This window comes from Gorilla gorilla, chromosome 10 (assembly GCF_029281585.2).
Source record: "Gorilla gorilla gorilla isolate KB3781 chromosome 10, NHGRI_mGorGor1-v2.1_pri, whole genome shotgun sequence".
In the NCBI taxonomy this organism is placed as follows: Eukaryota; Metazoa; Chordata; class Mammalia; order Primates; family Hominidae; genus Gorilla; species Gorilla gorilla.
Window position 1 is genome coordinate 148,052,668 of NC_073234.2, and position 25,297 is coordinate 148,077,964.

Sequence of the window (25,297 nt, forward strand, 5' to 3'; positions counted from 1 at the left end):
TCCTCCCACCTCAGCCTCCCCAGTAGCTGGGGCCACAGGCGCGTGCCGCCACCTCCGGCTAATTTTTTTATTTTGTAGAGACGGGGGGGGGGGGGATCTTCCTATGTTGGCAGGCTGGTCTCGAACTCCTGGGCTCAAGTGATCCGCCCACCTCGGCCTCCCAAAGTGCTGTTTCAGGCGCCGGCCACCGCGCCCGGCTGTCGCCCTTTCTCAGTTTCCCCTTCTGGGAGTGGGGTGGCAGGTGTCCGTAACTTCTTGTTGTGAGGATCAGAGGAGCAGCGCCCACACAGCGCTCAGTGAGGCCGGCGCTGCGCGCCTTTCCCCGGGTGGCCGCGATCGGAGGCAGCGCGTTCGGACCCCGGGCCGGCGGCGGGCGCGGGTGGATCGGCGCCTCGGGGCTGGATTAGTCGGGTCTGCCCGCGCCCCGCCCCCGCCCCGCCCGCGCTCCCGCCTCCCGCGCGCCCAGCTCTGCGCCCGCCGCCTCGGGGCCCGCGCCGCGCCCGACGTCCGCCCGGGAGCCCAGAGCGCACCGAGCGCCGCCCAGAGCGCGCAGAGCCGGCGCGGCGGACATGCGCGTCCCCGGCCCGAGCTCTGGCTGAACAGGGTACGCGGGGAGAGGGGTCGCCTGGACGGGCCAGGGCCACCCGGGGCCCGCGCTCCACGCCCGCGTCCATGCAGCCCGGCTCCGGCCCCGGGACTAGTGGCGACTGCCTGGGGCGCCGGCGAGGTGAGTGCGCGCTGCGGGCTCCAGAGAGGGAATTGGGACTTTGGGGGGACAGGGGAGGGGGAGCGACCGCCCCCCAGAAGAGCGGGACGCCCGAGATCTCCGGGCCTTCTGCCCACCCCGCCTCTCCCGGAGCCGAGCGCGGAGACCGCGTCCTCCCGGGGGCGCACGTGGCGGCGGGCGGGCGGGGGTGCGGCGCGGCCGAGGGTCCCAGGCCCGGGTCAGGGCACCCGGGGTCCGGGGGTGGAGGCGGGGCCGAGCGTTGTGGGGGGCGCGCGCCTTTGTCTGCGCCCAGGTGCGGAATCGGCCACCCGGGTTCCCGGCGCCGCGCTCACCTGCCCCGAGTTGGAGTTCTTTGTCTGGGGCGGGGCGCGGCTGGCCCAGGCTGCGCCGCGTGTCTGGCCGAGGCTGCTCCGCGGGTCGGGTCCTCGCAGACAAAGCGCGCCCTGACCTCCGCCAGCCGCTGGGATTGTGCACCTCGCGGGGGCTGAGGCTCGCCCGGGCGCCCCCGCTGCCTCTTCGCAGGGACCCTGAGCCTGCGGACCCGGAGTCCTCCCACCTGTACCCTGGGCTTGAGTGACCCTCCACCCCACGCGGGCTAGGAGGCAGAGGCGGCTGCTCGTGCCTGGGTTACGTCCCTGCAGATCATGGCTGAGAAGTTAAGCGGGTCTGGCGGCCCCTGGGGCTGCTACCCCATTTGGGTCAGCTGGCCAGTGCCAGAAGCCCTATCCTAGAAGGGAAAGAGCTGAGGGACCGCGTGGAGGAACGAGCCCCAGAAGGTGCAGCTGCTGTGTGTGGTCTCGGAAGGGGTTGGAGCCTGGGCCAGGCCCCCAGAGGGCCGGCCCCTGTTCTGCTCTCAGCCCTCCCGGATGGGCGTGGCTGCACCTGGCCAGGTGTCCAGGTTCTCACTGTGAGGTGGAGGCCACCTGCCTCCGGGGCCTCTGCTAGGGCCGAGGACCCCTGGAGCACCCATTCTCAGCCTCCCTGAGCAAACTTGTCTGCTAAGTGTAGGGCCCACTGTGGCGTGACCAGAATGTGTGCTGGATGGCCCCAGCCGCGCGGCCCGTGCGGAAGACCCTCCCCTCCCTTGCAGCCCTCTTGGCTTCGCTGGTGTCTGGGGTGCCCCCTTGTGGCCCTGGGGAGCTTGTGCTCGAGCCTGGGACGTGGAGCGGAACCCACTAGAGTGTTTGGGTCCCAGTGAGGGGGAGGGCAGCAGAGCCCCAGACAGGGCTCCAACCTGTGGTTACCCTAGAGACGAGGGCCGGCTTTGGGGGCTGTGCTTTGGGGTCTGCCTTTTGGGTTGGCCGTCAAACTGCGGGCTAAGCTGGCTTCTCCTCCCTCTGCCCACCTGGGAGGCCTCAGCACCCGCCTCCTTCCTGGCCCCTGGAGAGTCCTGGCGGCGTGGTGGGGCCTGCTGCCCCAACCACAGAGGGGGCAGTTAACAGGTGGGCCACCTGGTGAAGAGGCCACTCAAACCCAGGATGCCAGCCAAGAATAGGGCCCGCGTGGGTGCCAGAGACAGTGCAGCCCCTCAGATGAGGGTCCAGAAGGCCTCCCAGGAGGATGGTGCAGGCCCAGGAGAGACCCCAGGGGTCTGTGGCAGGCCTGGGTGTTCAGTGCCTGGTTCATGGCTGGCATGGAGCAGCACTGGATCCCCATCCTTGCTGTGTGAGGGGCCCAGATTTGGGGGCCTGGCCCAAGGGAGCGCTTGGTGCTGGCACTGCTGGGGGATGGGCACGGCCGAGGAGGTGCCGAGGCCTTTCTGGGGAGCCGCAGTGCCCCCTGGAGGCCCAAAGGCTGGTCTGGACTCCTCCCTGCCCACCTGCACAGGCCCCTTCACTATTCCTCCTGTTTCTCTCGGAGTCCTTCCTGTTTCTGATGCTGGGATGGTCACTGCGTAGCCTGGGTCACCAGCAGTGGCCGGACGGGGCAGGGAGGTGGAGGCGGACCCCATGGGAGCCACACTTCTGGGGGATGATGTTGAGGTGAGCAGAGGGGAGAAAGCCACATGCCCCAACCTCCAGGCCCCTTGGCTTCCCAGGGGTGAGAGGTTCCTGTCCTTCTTTCTTTGTAACAAGCCAGGATTCTAGGGGTGGTGGCCGCAAGGCTGGGGGAGGGAGAGGGTCATCGGGGCCCTGGACTGGGGTTGGGAGGGTCCCTTTCTGGGGTGCCGGGGTCTCCTAGCTTCCATCCGACCCGGCCCCTGCGTGGTTGAGCGGGGTCTGAGCAGAAACAACCTCCTCTCAGAAGGATGTCCTACGTCACTGCCTGGGGGTTGGTGGCTGGGGGCGCTGGACATAGAGTTGGTGTTTCACCCCGCAGAAGCCTGGGCTGCAGGACTCCCACGCCTGCCGGCCCTCAGCAGGTGGACAGACCCCTCCCCGACCCCGGGAACCGCACAGGGTGAGCAGACCATGTAGCGTCAGTGCCAGGAGCTCAGCATCTCCTCACACCAGCTGCACCGCAGCCCTTTAACACGCGAACGTGCGGGGCCCAACCGCTGCTGCTTTCCAAGGGTCCCACCTTCCTCCCGTGCAGGGGCCCTTCTGGCGCGTGTGGGTGTGGCAGGCCCGCCTCGGCTCTTGCCATCTTACAGGCGTGGACCCGCTGCTCTTCTCTGTGGTTCAGGCTCTTGCAACGTGACTAGGAAGAGCTTCCCATTCCAGCAAGAAGGTGGAATCCACACCTGGTCTTCTCTGATACGTTGATGGTTTTTCACTTCTGTTTGCGATCTGTCTGGAATTATTTTCAGATACGCGGTGAAACAGGAGCTTGCTCTGAAGGACCTACGCCACGCCTGGCCCCCACAGCCTGCACCCCACGCCTGGCCCCCACAGCCTGGCCCCCACAGCCTGCACCCCACGCCTGGCCCCCACAGCCTGGCTCCCACAGCCTGCACCCCACAGCCTGGCCCCCACAGCCTGGCCCCCACAGCCTGCACCCCATGCCTGGACCCCACAGCCTGGCCCCCACAGCCTGTACCCCACGCCTGGCCCCCACAGCCTGCACCCCACAGCCTGGCCCCCACAGCCTGCACCCCACAGCCTGCACCCCACAGCCTGGCCCCTACAGCCTGCACCCCACACCTGGCCCCCACAGCCTGCACCCCACACCTGGCCCCCACAGCCTGCACCCCACGCCTGGTCCCCACACCTGGCCCCCACAGCCTGCACCCCACGCCTGGCCCCCACACTCTGCACCCCACACCTGGACCCCATAGCCTGCACCCCACGCCTGGCCCCCACAGCCTGCACCCCACGCCTGGCCCCCATAGCCTGCACCCCACGCCTGCACTCCACGCCTGGCCCCCACACTCTGCACCCCACGTCTGGTCCCCACAGCCTGCATGCCACACCTGGACCCCACAGCTTGGCCCCTACAGCCTGTACCCCACATCTGGTCCCCGCAGCCTGTACCCCACGTCTGGTCCCCACAGCCTGCATCCCACGCTTGACCCCTACAGCTTGGCGCCTACAGCCTGCACCCCAAGTCTGGTCCCCACAGCCTGCACCCCATGCCTGGCCCCCACAGCTTGGCCCCTACAGCCTGTACCCCACGTCTGGTCCCCACAGCCTGTATCCCATGCTTGACCCATACAGCTTGGCCCCTACAGCCTGCACCCCAAGTCTGGTCTCCACAGCCTGCACCCCATGCCTGGCCCCCACAGCTTGGCCCCTACAGCCTGCACCCCACGTCTGGTCCCCACAGCCTGTATCCCACGCTTGACCCATACAGCTTGGCCCCTACAGCCTGCACCCCAAGTCTGGTCCCCACAGCCTGCACCCCACGCCTGGCCCCCACAGCTTGGCCCCTACAGCCTGCACCACACGTCTGGTCCCCACAGCCTGCACCCCATGTCTGGTCCCCACAGCCTGCACCCCACGCCTGGCCCCCACAGCTTGGCCCTTACAGCCTGCACCCCACATCTGGTCCCCACAGCCTGCACTCCATGCTTGACCCCTACAGTCTGCACCCCCAGCTGGTCTCCCTACAACCTGCACCCCATGCCTGGTCCCCACAGCCTGGCCCCCACAGCCTGCACCCCACGCCTGGTCCCCACACCTGGCCCCCACAGCCTGCACCCCACGCCTGGTCCCCACACCTGGCCCCCACACTCTGCACCCCACACCTGGACCCCATAGCCTGCACCCCACGCCTGGCCCCCATAGCCTGCACCCCACGCTTGACCCCTACAGTCTGCACCCCACAGCTGGTCTCCCTACAACCTGCACCCCATGCCTGGTCCCCACAGCCTGGCCCCCACACTCTGCACCCCACACCTGGACCCCATAGCCTGCACCCCACGCCTGGCCCCCATAGCCTGCACCCCACGCTTGACCCCTACAGTCTGCACCCCACAGCTGGTCTCCCTACAACCTGCACCCCATGCCTGGTCCCCACAGCCTGGCCCCCACAGCCTGCACCCCACGTCTGGCCCCCACGTCTGGCCCCCATAGCCCACACCCCAAGCCTGGCCCCCACAGCCTACACCCCACTCCTGGCCCCCACAGCCCGCACCCCACGCCTGGCCCCCACAGCCCGCACCATGTCTGGGGCTTCTCATTCGGTTCTGTGGATCTCTGTCCGTCGCGGCATCTGTGGGAACTCTGGGGCTTCTCATTGCGCTCTTGGATCTCCTTCCGTCTGTCCGTTTGTCTGTCCGTCCGTCCCAGCATCGTGTCACGTCTTTTTGTTGGTTTCCAATGCTGTCATTTACTGGCGGTAAAATTCACCTATTTATTTTTGCGGTAAATGCAGGTATTTTAAGTGTGCGGTTTGCTTTTTGACACATACCTACGACTGTACACCCACCCCCATCGCCCCTGAACCCCCGAGCTCCTGTCCACCCCCTGCACCCCTCCAGCTGACACATACCTACGACTGTACACTCACCCCCGTCGCCCCTGAACCCCCGAGCTCCTGTGCACCCCCTGCACCCCTCGGCTGCTGTGGCTGGGGCCACGCTCATGGTCACACGGCTGCATGCTCTTTGTGGTCTGGCTTTGGCTCCTGTGATGTTTCTGAGGCTCACGGAGCGCGTGCCGACAGCAATTCCATATGTGGCTGAGGCAGACATGCTCACCGTTGATCCATCTGCCAGTTGCTGGACACGGGTGTCCCTCTGGGCAGCTGGGCCTGGCTTCACCCCAGCCCCACACCAGGCCCCGGTGGACCCTGAGCCGCCTCCCCTCTGCCCTGAACAGCAGCCCAGCTCCCTTGGCTGGGCCATGTGGGATTCAGGGGAAGCAGCTCCCATAGTAAGGACCTAGTAATGCATGTGTTCCAGATCCCTGCTTGGGATTTTGATTGGGGTGATAGGAAACGTGTGCTGTGGCATGGGGACAGCAGGTCTCTTCCCAGCGCCAGTGCCCCTCTGGGCTGGCTACACCTGGTGAGCCTCCTGGCTCTGGGAGAGCCCCTGCCTTACTCCCTGGTGAGCCTCCTGGCTGGGGGAGGGCCCCTGCCTTACTCCCTGGTGAGCCTCCTGGCTGGGGGAGGGCCCCTGCCTTACTCCCTGGTGAGCCTCCTGGCTCTGGGAGAGCCCCTGCCTTACTCCCTGGTGAGCCTCCTGGCTGGGGGAGGGCCCCTGCCTTACTCCCTGGTGAGCCTCCTGGCTCTGGGAGGGCCCCTGCCCTCGCCCTCCAAGGTTTTTTTTTATTTGAGACGGAGTCTCTCTCTGTCACCCAGGCTGGAGTGCAGTGGCGCAATCTCGGCTCACTGCAACCTCTACCTCCCGGGTTCACGCCATTCTCCTGCCTCGGCCTCCTGAGTAGCTGGGACTACAGGCGCCCACCACCACGCCCAGCTAATTTTTTGTATTTTTAGTAGAGACGGGGTTTCACCGTGTTAGCCAGGATGGTCTCGATCTCCTGACCTCGTGATCCGCCTGCCTCAGCCTCCCAAAGTGGTGGGATTACAGGCGTGAGACACCGCGCCCGGCTGCCCTCCCAGGTTTTAGCAGGTTACAGAGCTGTGGGTCTTGTGCACTTCTCACCAGCCAACTTCCTAAATCCCTTTTTATGGTTTTAACCCTAAGAGTCACAGATCATGTTACAGATCAGGGGGACAGACAAGCACAGAACCCCCATCTCCCAGCACCCAGCCTCCGAGTCAGATGCTCCCCACGCCCTGGTCTCTCACAGCTGTGCTCACTAGGCAAGGCTGGCCGGCCCCTCCCTGGTAGCAGTGAAGCTGTTTATTATGTTTGTCATTGTTACATTTCAGTTACACAAGTATTACCAGAATGCAGTCTCCTTTGTAAAAACTTGAAAGTATGAGTTTAAGCGGAGTCTCTTGTGCCCCCCACCCCCGCCATTCCCAGAGGGGACTGCTCTCTCCTGGTGGACACATGAGCTCCAGACCCATTCTACAATTTCACCAACATAGACGCCGACACGCGGGCACCTACGTAAACACACACGTGATGCTCATGTAAACAATCATCCATGCACACACTGCCACTGCCACCCAGGTACACACACCCGAGAATGTGTGTGCCCCTGTACACGAACCCGAGTGTGCCCACGTACACGTACCCGAGTGTGTGTATGTGCCTGTGTGTGTACGTACTTGAGTTTGTGCCCATGTACATGTACCCGAGTGTGTGTACGTGCCCGAGTGTGTGTACGTGCCCAAGCACAGGCACATTGTCCAGATCCACATAACACTCCTTTGCAGTTGCTTCCTCCACACACACAGTGTCCCCGATCTCTCCCAGGTACACACTGCAGAGTGGGTGAACGTCAAAAGCCGTGCAGTGAGAGAAGCCAATCACAGCAGGTCCGTGCCGCCTGACAGTGTTCACATGGAAGTTCGGAAAGGACAGCTCTGTAGAGACAGACAGATTTGTGGTTTCCCAGGGTTGGGGGTGACGGTTAGGAGTCAGGGTTTCTTTTTGGGGTGATGACAGTGTTCTGTAATGGATCGTGGTGACAGGTGCATCACTGTGAACATACTAAACGCCAGTGAATTGTAAGCGTTAGACGGTGAGTTGGATCGTAAGTGAATTACATCTCAAGTCTTAGTCCGTGCGGGCTGCTCTGGCCCAGTACCCCCGCGGGTGCCTTGTCCGCAGCAGACATTCACAGCTCACAGTGCTGGAGGCCACAAGCAGGTCAAGGCATGGCAGAGTCCCTGTGAGGGCTTCCTGGTCCATAGAGGGTGCCTCTCCGCTGTGTCCTCACATGGTGGAAGGGGCTAGGTGGCTCTGGGGCCCTTTATAAGGCACTGATGCCGCTCGTGAGGCTCCACACTCAAGACCTCATGACCTCATCACCTTCCACCTCCTGATCCCATCATCTGGGGGTGAGGATTTAAACGTGTGAATTCTAGGTAGACAGAAACGTTCAATCCACAACTCAATGAAGCTGTTTAATCAAAACAAAGAAGAAGAAACTAGGAGGGAAATATCTATTTAAGGTCATTCTTATGAAGCTCATTCCTGGAAACTGCCGTGAAGTCCCCCAGAGCATGGGGCCCTCAGTCCACCCCTCCCCGTCGGTGGCCACAGGCCGACGCTCTCGCCCTGACAGGCCCACATTCTCGCCACCTGCTTGTGGCGGGTGGTTGAGCGAGTTTCTCTGGAAGAGATGGAGGAGTGGGGCTGCGCAGTTTCTGCGATTGACCCTCTGAGAGCTCCCCCACATGACCTGGGACACTCAGCTGCCTCTCAGCAACACTGGGCACCAGGCCTGGAGCTCGGCCGGCCCGGGAGCATAGCGCGGTGTCCTGTGGGCGCTGGGCACCAGGCCTGGAGCTCGGCCGGCCCGGGAGCATAGCGCGGTGTCCTGTGGGCGCTGGGCACCAGGCCTGGAGCTCGGCCGGCCCGGGAGCATAGCGCGGTGTCCTGTGGGCGCTGGGCACCAGGCCTGGAGCTCGGCCGGCCCGGGAGCATAGCGCGGTGTCCTGTGGGCGCTGGGCACCAGGCCTGGAGCTCGGCCGGCCCGGGAGCATAGCGCGGTGTCCTGTGGGCGCTGGGCACCAGGCCTGGAGCTCGGCCGGCCCGGGAGCATAGCGCGGTGTCCTGTGGGCGCTGGGCACCAGGCCTGGAGCTCGGCCGGCCCGGGAGCATAGCGCGGTGTCCTGTGGGCGCTGGGCACCAGGCCTGGAGCTCGGCCGGCCCGGGAGCATAGCGCGGTGTCCTGTGGGCGCTGGGCACCAGGCCTGGAGCTCGGCCGGCCCGGGAGCATAGCGCGGTGTCCTGTGGGCGCTGGGCACCAGGCCTGGAGCTCGGCCGGCCCGGGAGCATAGCAAGGTGTCCTGCAGCCTTGCAGACCCACATGTCCAGCCTGGTCGGTATCCTGGTTCTCTCACTTTCGCCAGGGCGTCTGTGCTGGGCAGTGGTTGGGAGCAGGAGGTGTGTCCCGGGGCTCTCCATCATCCGCCTCTGGCCTGATGGGTGGGGGCCCAGCAGGGCCCACAGCTACTGGTGCTGGTTCTCCTGGGAGGGGTGCAGATTTGCCAGATGCCAGCGCTCCCCCAGTCCACACCAGCAGCAGCCTTGGTTCCCGATCCCCCCAGAAACCCCGTCTTCACTCAGACCCCCTCTAGGAAGCCTGCTGCTCTGAGCAGAGGGGCCTGTGTGCCCCCAGCGTGAGCAGATGTATACACATGCGCGGAGCTCAGGACTAAGCGTGTTCGCCTCGTACACGGGGGCATCCACAAGGGCACATCCCGCCTGGCCCTGCTGGAAAACCACCCAGACTTGTGTGTGGGCATTGGGCGCAGGGTCCACGAGGATGAGGACCACCCTGACTGCCCCTGACCCCCCTTCTCTCTCTCCAGGCATCCGTGGGCTCTGAGAAGCTCTTTGCGCCGGGAACCGATAAAGGTAAGTGGGTCCCCTCGGCCCAGCTCCTGGGCCTCTGAAGAGACACGATGCGCCCTGCGTCTTGGCGGCAGGACATCCCCCTGAAGTCAGGGGAGAGATGGTCTTGGCACCTGGGGTGCAGAGCTGGGTGGGACCAGGGTGCTGGGATTGCTGGGAAGCCCCCAGGAGCAGGGGAGAGTAGACGAAGCCACTGAGCCCTAGGCAGGGCCTGGGCTCCGCTCGTAGCAGCGGCTCCCAGAGTGGAACTGTTAGGAATGCGTGCTCTCAGGCCCTCCCCGGGCTCATGGGGTCAGACGCTCGGGACTGAAGGGCCACCTGCCACGAGCACCACAATCACCTGTGGCTGCTGAGTTAAAGAGAAACGGGACTCAGACTCACTTCCCTGGCTCTGCTGCCTGCGCGCCTCTGTGGTGCGGTAGAGGGGCCTGGATTGCCGTTCCAGGCCAGGCCTTCGAAACCTGTGGCTGTGAGCTATGGGACAGGGTGTCTACAGGCCAGCAACCCTCTCCAGAGGGGGTAGCCCTGGCGTCTTAGGGGCCTTCGTAACCTGTGGCTGTGAGCTGTGGGGCGGGGTGTCCACGGGCCAGCAACCCTCTCCGGAGGGGATAGCCCCAGCGTCGTCTTAGGGCCTCCCTGGCGCTGGGATCCTGGGATTCCCACACCAGGGCCTAGGCGGGCAGCATCTCCGGCAGGGCCACAGGGTCTTGGCTCCTGCCTCCCTGGATTTCCAGCTGGAACCACCCTTTTGCTGGGATGGCTTCATCCGGATGTGATTGGACAGGACAGGCCCTGCCAACGCCGGCAAGGATGGGCCCTACTGCCCTTTAGCAGGCATGGCCTTCACCTGCCTTCAAGTTGGAAGCCCGTTCACATCAGAGCATCACAGCAAAGCAGGCGCAGATGGGGTGGTGTCGGAAGGGGCGTGCATGGGACGGGCCCCAGTAGGAGAGGCAGCTGGCTTCGCAGACAGTGTCACGCGGGGCTGCTGAATACTTAGCTCACTGCTGCGGCTGCTGCCGCATCTGGACGGACAATGTGCCAGTGAGGGCTGGAGGTGCTAGAAGGGCACGGGAGGCCCCACACATGGGGTCTAGTCCAGGTCTGTGCGGCCCAAGCCTCTTTCCATCCTGATCACGGCTCTTACTATATGCAAGGCTGGCTTGGAGATGTGGGAGAGAGGAGGAGAGGTCCCGTGGGGCTGACCCGGGGAGCTGGGAAAGCCGGTGGAGATAGTGCCCGTGGGCTCCCTTTCTCCTGTGTCCTCCGCGCAGCCTCTCTGCGGTCGCTGGGTGGTGGCTGCTGTGGGAGGCCTGGCCCCAGGTGAAGAGTGAAGATGGGGCTGCTTCCTGCTGCCTGTTTTCACCTGGGAGGAGCTCCTTGAGGCCCCAGCAGACCAGGCCCCATGGTCACATGGGGCAGGGACGGCCGCAGCTGTCCCCGTGGGCCATGGCTCACCGTCCCAAGGCCTCAGGAAGGAAGCAGGGTCTGCTGGGGACGTGAACAGGAGGCACGTGGAACGTGGTTTTGTTTCTCCTGCGAAACTGGCCCCCTGACCGTGGCAGCTCCTGACCCCAGGCAACAGGAGCTCCGCCACATGGACACTGCCCTCTCCTGACTCCCGGGGACTTGATCTGAGACCTGCCTGAAGGGGCCTGAAAAGGAGGGTTTGGGGTGTGCGGGGGTCGGGGGGGCAGGCCCCAGGGGCTCAGAGGGGCCCACAGGACCTGCGGGGGACGTGCCTAGGTGGGCAGAAGGGTGGCCAGGGAGCAGGGCTGAGGGTGGCGGGTGACGGGCAGTCACAGTGGGGGGCAGCCTCCCACCCAGTCCCTGCCCAAGTTTCCAGGAAGTGGTCAAGCCTTTCACCAGGGGGTTCCAGAAAGAAAAGGTGGGCACAGCTGTGGGCGCTGCTGCTGGGGTGGGGCGGACCCATGCCCTGGGCTGAGGGCACATCCAGGGGCTGTGAACATGAGGCCTAGGTACACAGGCCCTAGCTCCCGTGTTCAAATCCGGCTCCCCTCTTGGGCCAAGTCCTTGATGTATCTTGGTTTTGTCTGTTAAATGAGGTCATAGCAGCCCCTGTCCAGGGACTGACTCCTGCAGGGCCTGTCCTGTCCCTGCCAGTGATGCGTCTTTGGGCAGGTGGGCTACCCACCCCCACCCCTGGCCACGGCCCAGGCTCCCAAGCCAGCTCCCTCCGCCGGGCGGGGCCTGGAGCCTCGGGTGAGATCCAGCTGGCTGTGTGGCCTCCGTGCCTGCCTCCTCATCTGAAATGGGGGCATAGCCGGAGCCCAGACATAGCCTGGGCACCGGGCACCTACCAGGGCTCCCTGGGCCACAGGAGGGGCAGGGACGAGGCCCTGCTGGTCTGAACGCAGCCACCCTCTCTCTGCAGGCCCAGCGCTTGAGAAGTCGGAGGCCAAGGCCGGGCCGGTGCCCAAGGTGTCAGGCCTGGAGCGCAGCCGCGAGCTCAGCGCCGAGAGCTTCCTGCCCACTGCCAGCCCCGCGCCCCATGCCGCGCCCTGCCCGGGGCCCCCGCCCGGCTCCCGCGCCAATCCCTTGGTGAAGAAGGAGCCCCCCGCCCCGCACCGCCACACCCCGCAGCCGCCACCCCCGCAGCCCCGCGGCCTGCTCCCGACACACGTGCCTGCATCCCTGGGCGCCTTCGCGGGCCACAGCCAGGTGGCAGCCAACGGCCTGCACGGCCTCAGGTGGGGTCCCCGCGGGGGACAGGGCCTGTGTGGTCTCAGGCTGGGGGCTCTGCAGGGTTCGGGCTGGCAGGCACTGAGCCCCGTGTCCCGCAGCAGGAGCAGCAGCGCCCCGCTGGGCCTGGGGAAGCACGTGTCACTGTCGCCACACGGGCCGGGCCCCCACCTGTCTACCTCACACCTGGCGCTCCGGTCCCAGGCGCAGCACCAGCTCCACGCGGCCATGTTTGCCGCACCCCCGACACTGCCCCCGCCCCCGGCGCTGCCGGCCAGCAGCCTGGTCCTCCCAGGACACCCGGCTGGTAGGTGTCTCGGCCGCAATCTCGCCCAGGGCAGGGGTGGGGGGTGCGGGGACACGGCCACCGGGGAGGGGCGCACAGCCTGGCCCTCCACCTGCTGTGGTCTCTGCGGACCCTGCGCGCCTCACTGAGCGGTTCCCCCAGGTGTGCCTTTCCCCAGGAGTCCCTGCTAGGCCACGGGCCATCTGTGTGCGGGGACAGGCAGGACACGTGCCCATGCACGTACAGACACGTGTTCACATTGAGACGGGCGCACGGGCCTCCCCTCCTGGGGCCAGGCCTCCCCCGCAGCCTGCTGGGTCCTGAGCCCTGGGAGGAGGGGGCCGCACATCAAGCAGGCGCCATCCCAGTGGAACCCCGACCGCGAAGGCTTCCTCCCTCGGCCCCCAGGCGCTTCCTGAGGCTCCGAGTCAGCCCGGCCCAGGCTGGGGACGGCCCCGTGTCCCGGGATGGGACCAGGACGCTGGCCTGGGGGTGGCTGGACCCTGGCTCCCGGGGAGGGGCTCACCGTGTTCTCTCTTGCCTCTAGATGCCAGCCTGGCGGTCTCATTCAGCCAGCCAATCATGTATTGCCAGCCTCATTCGGGAATTCTGATTGGTACTTGGTCACAGGCTCCTCTCTTACCTGCACCCCTGGGCCCGCACGTGGCGAGCGGCCACCCCGGCTTGGCCTGCCGACCCCGGGAGTGCCAGGTGACTATCCGCCTCGCCCCGCCGGGAGCCCGCGGCCAACGTGCCTCTCTGTCTCTCTCTCTTTTTCTCTTGTAGATCACGAGCTGCTCAGGCAAGAGCTGAACACGCGGTTTCTGGTGCAGAGCGCCGAGCGGCCTGGCGCCTCCCTGGGCCCGGGGGCTCTGCTGCGGGCGGAGTTCCATCAGCACCAGCACACACACCAGCACACGCACCAACACACACACCAGCACCAACACACATTCGCCCCCTTCCCCGCAGGGCTGCCCCCGACGCCGCCCGCCGCACCCCCGCCGGTGCGTAGGCCCGCGTGCTGGCAGGGGGCGGGGGCGGGCGTGGGGCGGGGACACGCAGCAGGCACACACAGACACACGCTCGCACACACACCAGCCCAGGAGGAGGTGGGGGGGCCGGCGGCACTTCTCTGTCGTCTGTCCGGTCCCCAGCGTGCCCTCTGGTGTTCCCACCCCAAGCTGTGCCATGAGGCCCCCCACCCTCGGCAGTGGTCCTGGACTTAGGCAGGCACCCCGTGCCCACGTCTGTGGGACACCCTCGCACCTGCACTAGATCCCCAGTGCCAGGGCTCGAGGCCCAGACAGGCCTGAGGGGCACAGGGACCATGACTCAGGGTGCCTCCCGTGTTCCCCGCCCCGGAGGTCCGGTCTGAGGAGGGAGTTGCTGGGGGCTGGAGTCCCCTCCACTCTCGAGTTTTATTCGGAAACTGGCCAGTTTGTCAGTAACCCGGTGTGTCCCCAGCGCGACCCAGCAGCCAGGGCTTCATGCCTCAGGCCTCAGCCGGGCACACAGACTGCCTGGGGGGGCCGAGTTCCCACCCCACACAAGGGGACCCTTAGAATGGCAGGGCCGCCCTGGTCTGAGACTGAGTTCAGAGCCATGGGGCTGGCGCTCTAGAGGAGCCTGGGACGGCTGGCCGAAGCCACCAGCCTCAGGAAGCACAACGCCGTCCTGTCACTGCCCAGCCCGGCCAGGTGGGCGGGGGCCGGGGCCCAGCAACGGTGTCGTGTGTGCGGGCACTCACCCTCCTCTCCTTCCCTTCCAGTTTGACAAGTATGCGCCCAAGCTGGACAGCCCCTACTTCCGACATTCCAGCGTGAGTGTGAGTGTCCCCGAGAGGCCCGGCGCGTGTCGCTGTGCACGCAGGCCCTGGCCACGGGGCGGTGGGTGGGGCTGCCCCTCGCCTGGCCTCGCCCCTGCTGCATTGGTGCCACCTTCTGGTTACAGGCAGAGGGTGGGGTGAGGACTTGGACCCCCCCTCCATCCCCTCTCCTTCTCTTACAGTTCTTCCCGTCCTTCCCTCCTGCCATCCCGGGACTGCCCACCCTGCTCCCACACCCCGGCCCCTTCGGGTCCCTGCAGGGCGCTTTTCAGCCTAAGGTACCGCTGCCCCTGGCAGGTGGGGCAGGCACAGCGGGTGGGTGGATTTTGGGGGGAGTGCATGACAACCTCGCCAAACTCTCTGCCCACAACCACCCCCCTTTCCCTCCCTTGTACCTGTCGTCATCTGGGCGCTGGCGTGAGCAGCTCCTGCCAGGATGGGGAGCCCTGCGGTCTGTGTGTGGCCACCATGGGAGGGACAGGGGGTCCGGCCTGGGAGCAGCCCTGGGAGGTGGTGGGACTGTGTGGAGAGCACACTGTGGAAGCCTCGAAGGAGAACATTCCAGTCCTTGGCAGGAGGCCCTGGTGTGGACAGCAGCCTCACAGGCCGTCCTTACCGCAAGGAGGTTCTTACGGGGCCATCCACACCGTGGGGGACCCGGGCCTTATGGGGCCGTCCACACCCGCAGGGGACCCGGGCCTTACGGGGCCGTCTACACCGCAGGGGACCTGGGCAGCAGGAGGTTGTGTGCCATCTCAGCCAGGGGAGAGGGAACCCCGTGACCCTCCTCACTGTTCCTGGCCTTGTAACCCCATCCTCCGCGGAGGGGCACACAGCTCTCAGTCCTGAAGCCTCCTCACCTGTGGGCCTCAGGTTCTGAAGACGGGGTCTGGACCACCCCCGGTAGCTGCCAAGCCCTTGACCTCCCAGGATCCTGCAGCGCCCACCCATTGCCCACAGCTGCCCTGAAGGGCCCAGCACGCACCCCTGGGCTCCCCTGGGGCACCGCCCACATCGTGGACGGGCAGATAGCGCTTCCGAGGACCAGGCACCCCTGGGCACTAGAGGGTCTTGGACCCCCAGACCCCGTGGTTGAGGAATTCAGAGGAATGGAGAAGGGATGCATGTGGCCCACCTGCAGGTGTCGAGCAGGGACCCCCAGACTGGGACTCGGGGGTACTGCCCTGAGCCCAGACAGCCAGGACGCTGAGGCCCTGAGTCTGGGAGGGAAGGAATCTGTCCCCGCCGCACCCCGAGCACAGCTGCTTCTGGGCAGGGCGGTAGCCCAGAGGGAAGGGGCGGTTGAGCCAGTCCGGGCAGGAGGGGGCTGTGGTGTGATGGCCAGTCTTTGCTGTGGGACCCCCCTTTCCCTGGCGCCCCTGGTGGGAAATGACCATCTCCCGTTGGCCCATCCAGGCTCACAGCAGCTCCTCCTGGGCTGGAGACTAGATTTGCACCACTCCCCCTCTGGGTGGGGCTGTCTTGGCCCTGGTGGCAAGTGGCTCCCTGGGGAGGGTCGCCCACCTTCCCTGGCAAGAGCACCTGCTTCCCACCTTTGCAGAAACTGGCGGGCCGAAGGTGTGGTGGTACTGCGAGGGAGGGCAGGCTGCCCCTGGGAGACAGCGTGCGGGGCCCCACGGCAAGGCAAAGCAGGGCACAGGCCCACGCCAGAACCAGGAAGCCCGAGGCGTCCTCCTGCCTGGGCGGCCCCAGGTGCACACAAGCTGTCTCTTTCTCCCCTCAGACTTCAAGCCCCATTGAGGTGGCCCGCCGGGCTGGTGCGGTTCACACACTCCTGCAGAAAGCGCCTGGGGTAGGTGTTAGTGGGCGCCCGTCCCCACCCCGGGGGATGGCCTGCCCCGGCCGGGCCCTGTGTGGGCTGGTGGCCACAGCAGACGGGCTGTGTCCCCTGCACCCCCAGGACTCAGCCTCCTGAGGGGCCCGGACCTAACACTCCTTTCCTGTCTCCACAGGTGTCTGACCCGTACCGGGCGGTGGTCAAGGTGAGCGCGTGTTGGGAAGGCCCGTGGCAGGGGAGGACTCTGGTGCCCCCGGGGTGGCCTCGGGGGGCCCGTGACAGCAGGATTCTGCAGAAAACAGGGGTGGGGGTGGCACCGGCCCCACTGAGCGCTTCCATCCTGTCGCAGAAGCCGGGGAGGTGGTGTGCCGTGCACGTGCAGATCGCCTGGCAGATCTACCGCCACCAGCAGAAGATAAAGGTGAGACCACCTGGGCTGGGGCAGGGCGCTTGTGAACCCGACTCCAGCCTGGTTGGGCCCTGGAAGGCCAGGCATGAGGCTGTGTGTGTTCACACGCGTGAGCCGCCTGCCCCTTCCTCTGGGTACTGGGCTCTTACTGTAAGCAGGTCAGCGAGGCCACAGGGCAGTGCTCGGTGCCCGGGTGCCGCAAGGCCCTCTCCTCAGCAAGGTGTGCCGGCTGGGCCATGGGGAGCAGAGCAGGGGCACGGGGTGCCGCGCCAGCTCCCCACGTCACTGGGGTGCCTCTGGGGTCCTCTGCCGCCCCCACTCCCCACAGTGATGGAGTGTCTGCTGTGTTCTTCGGTCTTCAGCAGTGACCCAGGTGGACCCTGAGCGCTCACAACTGATGTGCACCTGGGAAGGCTGAGGAAGGCGGGAGCCCGGCGGGCAGCTCGGTGCAGGTCCCACCAGGCTAGGAGCCGAGGGAGCGGGAGAGGGTCCTGGGAGGCCAGGACAGGGGGACTGTGGCCTCAGCCCCGTGGGACCCTGCACCTCTGCTGTCCCTGCGCTGTCCTGATGACGCACGTCACCTCCGCGCACACAACTCTGAAAAATCATTGTCCTAAATGCCCTTTGGGACGGGACTCAGAGCAGAATGCTGTATGTCTTTCTTTTTTTTTGAGACAGAGTCTTGCTGTGTCGCCCAGGCTGGAGTGCAGTGGCGCGATCTCGGCTCACTGCAAGCTCTGCCTCCCGGGTTCACACCATTCTCCTGCCTCAGCCTCCTGAGTAGCTAGGACTACAGGCGCCCGTCACCACACCCGGCTAATTTTTTGTGTTTTTTGTAGAGACGGGGTTTCACCATGTTGGCCAGGATGGTCTCAATCTCTTGGCCTCATGATCCACCCACCTCGGCCTCCCAAAGTGCTGGGATTACAGGCGTGAGCCACTGTGCCTGGCCAGAATGCTGTATGTCTTTATACTTGCATGTCTGGGTGGAACTTCTGGACACACAGCAGAGGAATCAGGTGCTCCCGGTGGGGGGCTGTCCACGGCAGAGTCGGGAGACCTCATCACTCCTGGTTTTGTCCTTGGAACTCAGGGCGTGGTTGCTCCTCAGAGGAGGGCAGATCCTGCAAGAGGCCGGCGGTCCAGGGAGAGGGCGCACACAGGGTCTGCCCAGCCTTCACGCCTGCCCCCACGTAGTGCTGGAGTACCCCAGCATCATCGTGGCCAGTGAAACCACCCCAGTGCCAGAGCACACACACTGCAGGGACCAGGAGGGGCCGGCCCAGGCCAGCCTGAGTGCGGGTCAGAGGCAGGACAGGCGGAGGCAGCGCAGTCAGCAGGACAGTGGGGTCTTGCTTGGCTACACCCCTCCTGGCTCTGGGCCCCTCTGCTCCCATGGGAGGGCATGGGCATCCCCAGTCTCCACCCAAGCCTGGCCCTGCCTCCCACAGCCGCCTGGCAGCGTGGGCACCTGAAGTGTGGCCAGTGCAAGTGAGGGGCACATGTTGTAGTTTCATATAATTTTAATACATTTAACTTTGAAAACTGATACCAAATTCAGTCACTGAGAAACTCTTCAGCATATTTGGAACAACTTGGGCACGTGAGCATGCTTTTTCAGTTTCTTTTTTTTTTTTCCTTGAGATAGAGTCTCGCTCTGTCACCCAGGCTAGAGTGCAGTGGCGTGATCTCGGCTCACTGTAACCTCCACCTCCCGGCTTCAAGTGATTCTCCTGTCTCAGCCTCCTGAGCAGCTGGGATTACAGGCGCCCGCCACTGAGCCCAGCTAATTTTTGTATTTTTAGTAAAGACGGGGTTTCGCCATGTTGGCCAGGCTGGTCTCGAACTCCTGACCTCAGGTGATCCGCCCGTATCAGCCTCCCAAAGTGCTGGGATTACAGGCGTGAGCCACCGTGCCTGGCCTTAACTTTTAAAAGAATCTAAATACAGAAAAAGTAAGTTATTTTCCATGACAGCGTAGCATCCCAGCTGCCATGTGCCAAGTACGTACCACAGTTCAGAGGACGTGAGCTCTCCCGTTCAGCTTTTTTGCTGATCATGTGTAACATTTCCGTCATCCTGAGTAGAGAATACACCCTTGAAATCCATCCCACCTGCTCCCCTTTCTGGACTGGCTCACACCCAGTCCCTGTGGCCCCTCAGGCCTGGGCTCTCTGTGTTCGGGGCCAGTCCCCGGGCAGGCGGTCCTCACCTGCTCTATCCTCCCAGGAGATGCAGCTGGACCCCCACAAGCTGGAGGTGGGTGCGAAGCTGGACCTGTTTGGCAGACCCCCCGCCCCGGGCGTGTTTGCAGGTTTCCACTACCCACAGGACCTGGCCCGGCCCCTCTTCCCCAGCACAGGTGAGACTGGAGTCAGGGGCCGGGTGGGGGGCACAGAAACCTCCCACTCGTGCCCGACTGAGCCTGCCTTCCTGTGCCAGGAGTGAGAGCGCTCTCTGGACCACAGCACCAGCCTTTGCTTCTTGATGCTCACCACTTATTCAGGTCAAAGCCTGGCAACTCCCTTACCTCACCCCACTCCTCACCTCTCCTCACCTCTCCTCTCCTCTCCTCCCCACCAGCCTCCCCAGGGTGGACCTGGGCCTGGGGCTGCTGCTCCTCCCCACCAAGTCCTGCCCAGTGTGTCCTGGGGGGCCTTCAGCCCACGCCACACGGCTCTGAGGTTGCTGGTCCTGGCCACCCCTCCTCCCTGGGGCTCCCTGTTCTGGCCCCACCAGAGGCAAAGGAATGGCAAGGACCCAGGCCCACGCGAGGCTGCCCCTTTCTGTCTCCCAGCCCCCGCTTTCCCAGGAGGAGTTTGGCCTCTCGCTGAACAGTAGGAAGCTGCTCCTGAGGCCAGGCTGGGCCCACACCCCAGTGCCCCTTCCTCACATGCATGGCTGCTCCCGGGGTTCCAGGACCGGCCCAGCTGCGGTGGTTTCCTAGGAAGGGTTCCAGGACTTGGCCTGTACTGTCCTCAGTGGCACAGCCCAGGGTGGGATCTGCCGGGAGCAGCGAAGGCCTCCCTGCCCTTTGGAGTCACCCCCTCCCCCGAGTCACCCCCTCCCCCGGGTGACCCCTCCTCCAGCAACACAACGTGACCACACCCGAGTGTCATCCTCCAGGCACGCAGAGGCACAAAGACTCTGGGGTGCTGATCTGTGGGCACCACTGCCTGGCACAGGCCCCCAGGAGGAAAGTGGGCTCGAAGTTCAACCCACAGTGTGGGATGGACACAGTCTGGGTGCCTAGAGGCTGGCTGAGGGCCAGCTGTGTGCACAGACCTTTCCAAAGATGGTGTCTCAGCCTGCATGGTGCACGCCTTTCTACACATAGTTACAGTTACACATACACATCCACGCGTGTACGCACACGTGAAACATGAGCATCCACATACAGCTGACCCTTGAACCACACAGAGGCTGGGGCACTCCCCACCACACAGTTGAAAATCCAGGTATAACTTTTGACTCCCCCGAAACTTAGCCTACTGTTGACAGGAAGCCTTACGATAGCATAAACAGTTGCTGAACACCTGTTCTGTGTGTTACATGTATGATGGACTGTATTCTTACAATGAAGTCCACTAGAGAAAAGAAAACCTTATGAGGCAGACCATGAGCAGGCGTGGTGGCGCACGCCCGTGGTCCCAGCTCCTCGGGAGGCCGAGGCAGGAGGGTCGCTTGAGCCCAGGAGGTCAAGGTTGCAGTGAGCTGTGATTGCACCACTGCTCTCCCGCCTGGGCAACAGAGCAAGACCCTGTCTCTCACACACACACACAAAATCAGAGAGAAAAGATATGTGCCATTCACTGTGTGGAAGTGAATCACCCTAAAGGTCTTCATCCTCGTCCTCACACTGAGTGGGCTGAGGAGGAGGAGGGGCCGGTCTTGCTGTCTCAGGTGGCAGGGATGGGAGAAAATCTGTGTCTAAGTCGACCCACACAGTTCAAACCCATGTTGTTCACGGGTCAGCTGCCTGCACACGCACACACCCACACGCACACGCACACACCCACACGCACAGGCACACGCACACACGCACAGGCACACGCACACACCCATACGCACAGGCACACGCACACACAGGCACACGCACACACCCACAGGCACACGCACACAGGCACAGGCAAACGCGCACAGGCACAGGCACACACCCACACGCACAGGCACACGCACATGCACACGCACACACACGCACAGGCACACGCACACGCACAGGCAGACGCACACACCCACACGCACAGGCACACGCACACACCCACACGCACAGGCGCACACGCACACACCCACACGCACACAGGCACACGCGCACACGCACAGGCACACACGCACAGGCACACGCACACGCACACACCCACAGGCACACGCACACACCCACACGCACAGGCACACGCACACACGCACAGGCACACGCACACACGCACAGGCACACGTACACACGCACAGGCACACACATGAGCACTGCGTTGCCCAGTTGTCCTGCTGCTGGAACCTTTCCCAGCCACCAGGTCCTTGAGGCCTGTCCCTTCCTCAGAGCTCCCAACCCCCGCTGCAGCCCCCCTCACTCCCCCCTCACCGTGCTTGGTCTCTTCCATGTTCATGAGCATTTGATGGCACGTTGCATGTGGACGTGTGAAGGCAGAGCCCTGTCCACATAAGGGTGATGGGCGTGCCCAGCAGCCACATGAGGCTGGCTTCACAAGCATGGTGGCCTCTGGGCCATGGAGCATCCCAGTAGTCTGGCTTTCTCAGAAAGCAGAAGTCCAGGCTGCAGTTTCTGGCTGTCCGCATCCTGGCTCAAGCCCCCGGGACACCTGCTCAGTGTGGCGCCAAGTTCTGGGCCCTCCACACTGCCCGCCCCACCGACCCTGCTCGTCCCCCGCCTCCCCTTCCCTCCTCTGGATACCTGGTGGCTGTCCCTCGGTGCTCTGCCATTTGTCCTGCGAGGCTGGGCCCCCTCAGTCCTTAGGGCCAGTGCTGCCTCCTTCTCCATCTCCTTGGCAGGTCTTGATATCTTGCTGGCAGGGGGCAGGATGATTCCTCGTTGCTCTTTTCTCTCTTCCATATCAACTTTCAATCTGCCTGTTAGGTTCCAGCTTTCACTGGAGTTGGGTTAAAGGGGTACATCGACCTAAGAGGAATTCGTACGTCATCTCCGGTATCATTTTCCTATCCCTGATCATGGTGTATCTCATTTATTTAGGTATTAGTAGAATTACTCATAGATGCTTTATATTTTACTAATATTATGATTGGAATTTGTAAGTTACATTCTTAAACTGTTGCTAGAAAACAGAAGTGCGTATCTGTTTTGAAGATTTGTATGCCATCTCTTGATGCTGTAACTAGCAATCCTGCTAAATTCTTACGAATGCAAAGACATTTGTCTGTCAATTCCGTTACCTTTTCTGTGTAGAAAGTCATATCTAGGAGTGGATGGTTTGCCCCCTTGTATAAACTGTCGATACGTTTCTGGAGCCAGTTTTCCAGCGCTTTGTTCCAGATGAGTTTCCCGAGTAAGCCTGGCCTTTAGTTTCCTGTGCTGCACCTGGCAGGTTTTGTCATGAGGGCTCTTTGCCGTCTTCAGTGAGTTAAGGCGCTTTCCTTTTTTCTGCTCTCTGGAAGAGCTCTTGTGAGGTCTGATCCTCACTGCCTTCAAGGCTTGGAGGCTCACAGTTCAGGTTCCAAGTACTGATTTTTTTTCTCCATTGGGTGTGGTATTCCTCAAGCTGTTTCTTCTGGCATCGGTTTCAGTAACGCGAGTGTTTCCAGTAAGTTGATTTGGGGCAGGCTCCGTAGCTGTCGGTGTCCATCCGTCACGCCTGAACTCCGCAGGCCCTGGCAATTCTTAATGTTGCTTGGCTGTGTCGTCTTTTTTCCTTCATTAATCTCACCAGAAGTTTGTCTGTTTCACCAGTATTTTATTTTAATTTATTTATTTTGAGACGAAGTCTTGCTGTGTCGCCAGGCTGGAGTGCAGTGGTGCTATCTTGGCTCACTGCAACCTCCACCTCCCGGGTTCAAGCGATTCTCCTGCCTCAGCCTCCCAAGTGGCTGGGATTACAGGCAGGCGCCACTACACCTGGCTAATTTTTGTATTTTTGGTAGAGACATGGTTTCACCGTGTTGGCCAGGCTGGTCTCAAACTCCTGACCTCAGATGATCCTCCCGCCTCGGCCTCCCAAAGTGCTGGGATTACAGGCGTGAGCCACTGCGCCTGGCCAATTTCACCAGTATTTTTAAAGGAGCAGCTCTGACCTCGCTGCCTTCTCTGTGTGTGTTTCCCTGTGTGTCGCTCACTTTTCTGGCCCTGTCTAGCTTGATCTGGTGGTTGAGAATATTAATTCCTCAGCATCTCCCAGTGCAGGCATTTGAGGCAGTGTACTCTCCATCTCCTCCTGCACACGCTTTGACAAGCTGTGTTTTCATAGCATGGGGCAGGCTGTCTTCCTCTCTAGTTTAGAAGAATGGCATCAGCCGTCATGCCAGAGCTCAGTGGAGACCAGAAGCTCTGAATACAACTTGCCGCGTCCTACATGGGAGGCACGAGCACCCCATCTTTGAGGTCCCTGAGATTAGGGCTGGGAGGGAGTCGGAGTAACCTAAAGATGACGCCCTGCTGGTCTTTACCAGAAACCTGCTCTCTGGACCCATGTGCAGGACGGCCCCTGACCAACAGCACTGAATCCCCTGCAGCAGCCCCTCCCAGGGCCAGGGCCCGGGCCCGGGCCCCACACGGTTGCTCTCCAAGGGTTGTTGGGGGGCCAGGGCTGATGTTGACATGGTGCTGTGGGCTGGGCCTGTGCCCAGGAATGCCACAAGGGGCTGCCATGTGCAGCCTCCAAGACAGAACTGTGTCCATCCGGGCCTGAGGCGCAGCACCACATTAAGAAGTGAGGACCGTCTATCAGCTCCCAGGTGAAAGCTCTGAGATAAAGGCTTCAGGAGTGGTCCGATCAAGGTGCATGTTACTTGGACTTTGTCTCTGCCCAAGTTGCAGCCCCTTTGCTCCGAGGGTTGCATCGCACTCAGCACCTCCCTCCCTGCCCCCCTTGGGGTCCCAGGATGGCTGCCACTGCGGCTCCAAGTCAAACCTCCTCCGAATTGTGGGGTACATTCCACCTCTTACTCTGACTGGACACGCTTCACCCCTCAGGGCATGCGAGAGAATGGGAGGTGAAGGTTCACAGAGGAAATTGGGGTGCTCCCTGTGAACAGAGCTGCAGATGGGAGGCCCTGGTGCTCTCTCCTGGCTTCTGTCAAACCTGGCTGCCCCCCCCAGGTGCCGCCCATCCTGCCTCCAACCCATTTGGACCCTCAGCCCATCCTGGCAGCTTCCTGCCCGCTGGCCCCCTGACAGGTGGGTGTCTCTGAATTCAGCCCACGCAGCCTGGCTGGTTCCTCAGCAGCCTTGTGGCGGGGGAACTAGGTGGGCGGGAAGGTGGCCCCGAGCCCCAGGGAGCCCCTTGGGTCATGCAGGCAGTACCCACCAGGCCCAAAGCCTCTACAGCAGCCCCCACTGGGCCAGGTGGGAGCCGCAGCCCACGCCTCACAGACCTCTGGGTCCCGCGGTTGCCCCCACAGACCCTTTCAGCAGACCGAGCACCTTTGGGGGCCTGGGCAGCCTGAGCAGCCACGCCTTTGGGGGCCTGGGCAGCCATGCACTGGGTGAGTGACCCAGCCTGTGCCCCCCTCTCCCGATGCCCGCGCCCCTCCCCCATGCCTGTGTCCTCTGCAGGAACCCCGATGCCTGGCTGACCTCCCTCCTCTCTGGGCTGGGCCTCCTTGGGGCACCCCCTTCTCAGTGTCAGCCCGGGACCCTTCTAAAACCCCTACCGGGTTCTCCTGGGGAGTGGCTGGGGAGCGGACAGACCCAACCTCATGCTCCCTGGCCTCTGCCCCCAGCTCCCGGTGGCAGCATCTTTGCCCCCAAGGAGGGCTCCTCCGTGCACGGCCTGCCCAGCCCCCACGAGGCCTGGAACCGACTGCACCGGGCGCCGCCCTCCTTCCCGGCTCCGCCCCCGTGGCCCAAGTCCGTGGACGCGGAGCGGGTGTCAGCCCTGACCAACCATGACCGAGAGCCGGACCATGGCAAGGAGGAGCAGGAACGGTGAGTGGCCCTCTTGTTCTGTATCCCCACCACACACCCCTACCCCGTTCTCTTTCCCCCCTCCCGTCATCCCCGGTTCCCCCTCCCCCTATTCCCTCTTCTCCCCGTTTCCTCTCCCTCACCGTTTCCCCTCCCCCTGTTCCCCTTCCCCGTTCCCCCTCCCCCATTCCCTCTCACCCTCCTCGCCCCACTGCTGCCCACTCACGCTCTGTCCAGCTCTGTGCTGAGCCCCGGGGTACGGGGGCCAAAGCTCTGCTCCCCGGCGACTCCTCCCTGCGGTGGGGAGTGAAGGCTGGGCCCTGGGGCTGGGGAGGATGAGGAGGGTGAAGACCCCACCACAGGCACCCACACCTGCCATCTGGGAGACCTCCAGGTGGCCGCGCCCTGACCCACGGAGTTTGAGGGAGGAGTTCGGGGGTGCGGCTGCCGGGAGGCCCCCCCGTCCTAACAGGGAGGGGCCCGTGGGGAGCTGAAGTCGCTGCTGGCGGCTCATCCCGCTTCCGTCTCCCGGCCAAGGTTTCCAGACCGCCCAGCGGGGAGAGGACACGTAGGTTTTGGGAGCCTGTGGGGGTGCGGGAGCTGTGGGTGCTGAGGGGTCACCGGCCACCCAGG

General features: G+C 63.6%; 1 protein-coding gene across 16 annotated transcripts in view; it reads left to right on the plus strand.

Moving 5' to 3' along the window:
* The window catches only part of FBRSL1 (fibrosin like 1), a 98,504-nt gene that overhangs the window by 71,773 nt on the left and 1,434 nt on the right, over positions 1–25,297 (plus strand). For 3 of the 16 annotated variants that reach the window (XM_055357685.2, XM_055357695.2, XM_055357699.2), the window contains 14 exons: positions 9,509–9,554; positions 11,947–12,262; positions 12,356–12,561; positions 13,088–13,156; positions 13,327–13,544; positions 14,309–14,365; positions 14,548–14,643; positions 16,110–16,178; positions 16,339–16,368; positions 16,513–16,584; positions 18,802–18,934; positions 23,732–23,935; positions 24,160–24,243; positions 24,481–24,685. In XM_055357685.2, the coding sequence (XP_055213660.1) occupies positions 9,509–9,554; positions 11,947–12,262; positions 12,356–12,561; positions 13,088–13,156; positions 13,327–13,544; positions 14,309–14,365; positions 14,548–14,643; positions 16,110–16,178; positions 16,339–16,368; positions 16,513–16,584; positions 18,802–18,934; positions 23,732–23,935; positions 24,160–24,243; positions 24,481–24,685 (1,805 nt within the window). Of the gene's footprint in view, positions 1–9,508; positions 9,555–11,946; positions 12,263–12,355; positions 12,562–13,087; positions 13,252–13,326; positions 13,545–14,308; positions 14,366–14,547; positions 14,644–16,109; positions 16,179–16,338; positions 16,369–16,512; positions 16,585–18,801; positions 18,935–23,731; positions 23,936–24,159; positions 24,244–24,480; positions 24,686–25,201; positions 25,233–25,297 lie in introns of all 16 variants that reach the window. The other 13 variants (XM_055357706.2, XM_055357693.2, XM_055357687.2 and 10 more) reach the window with 13 other exon arrangements.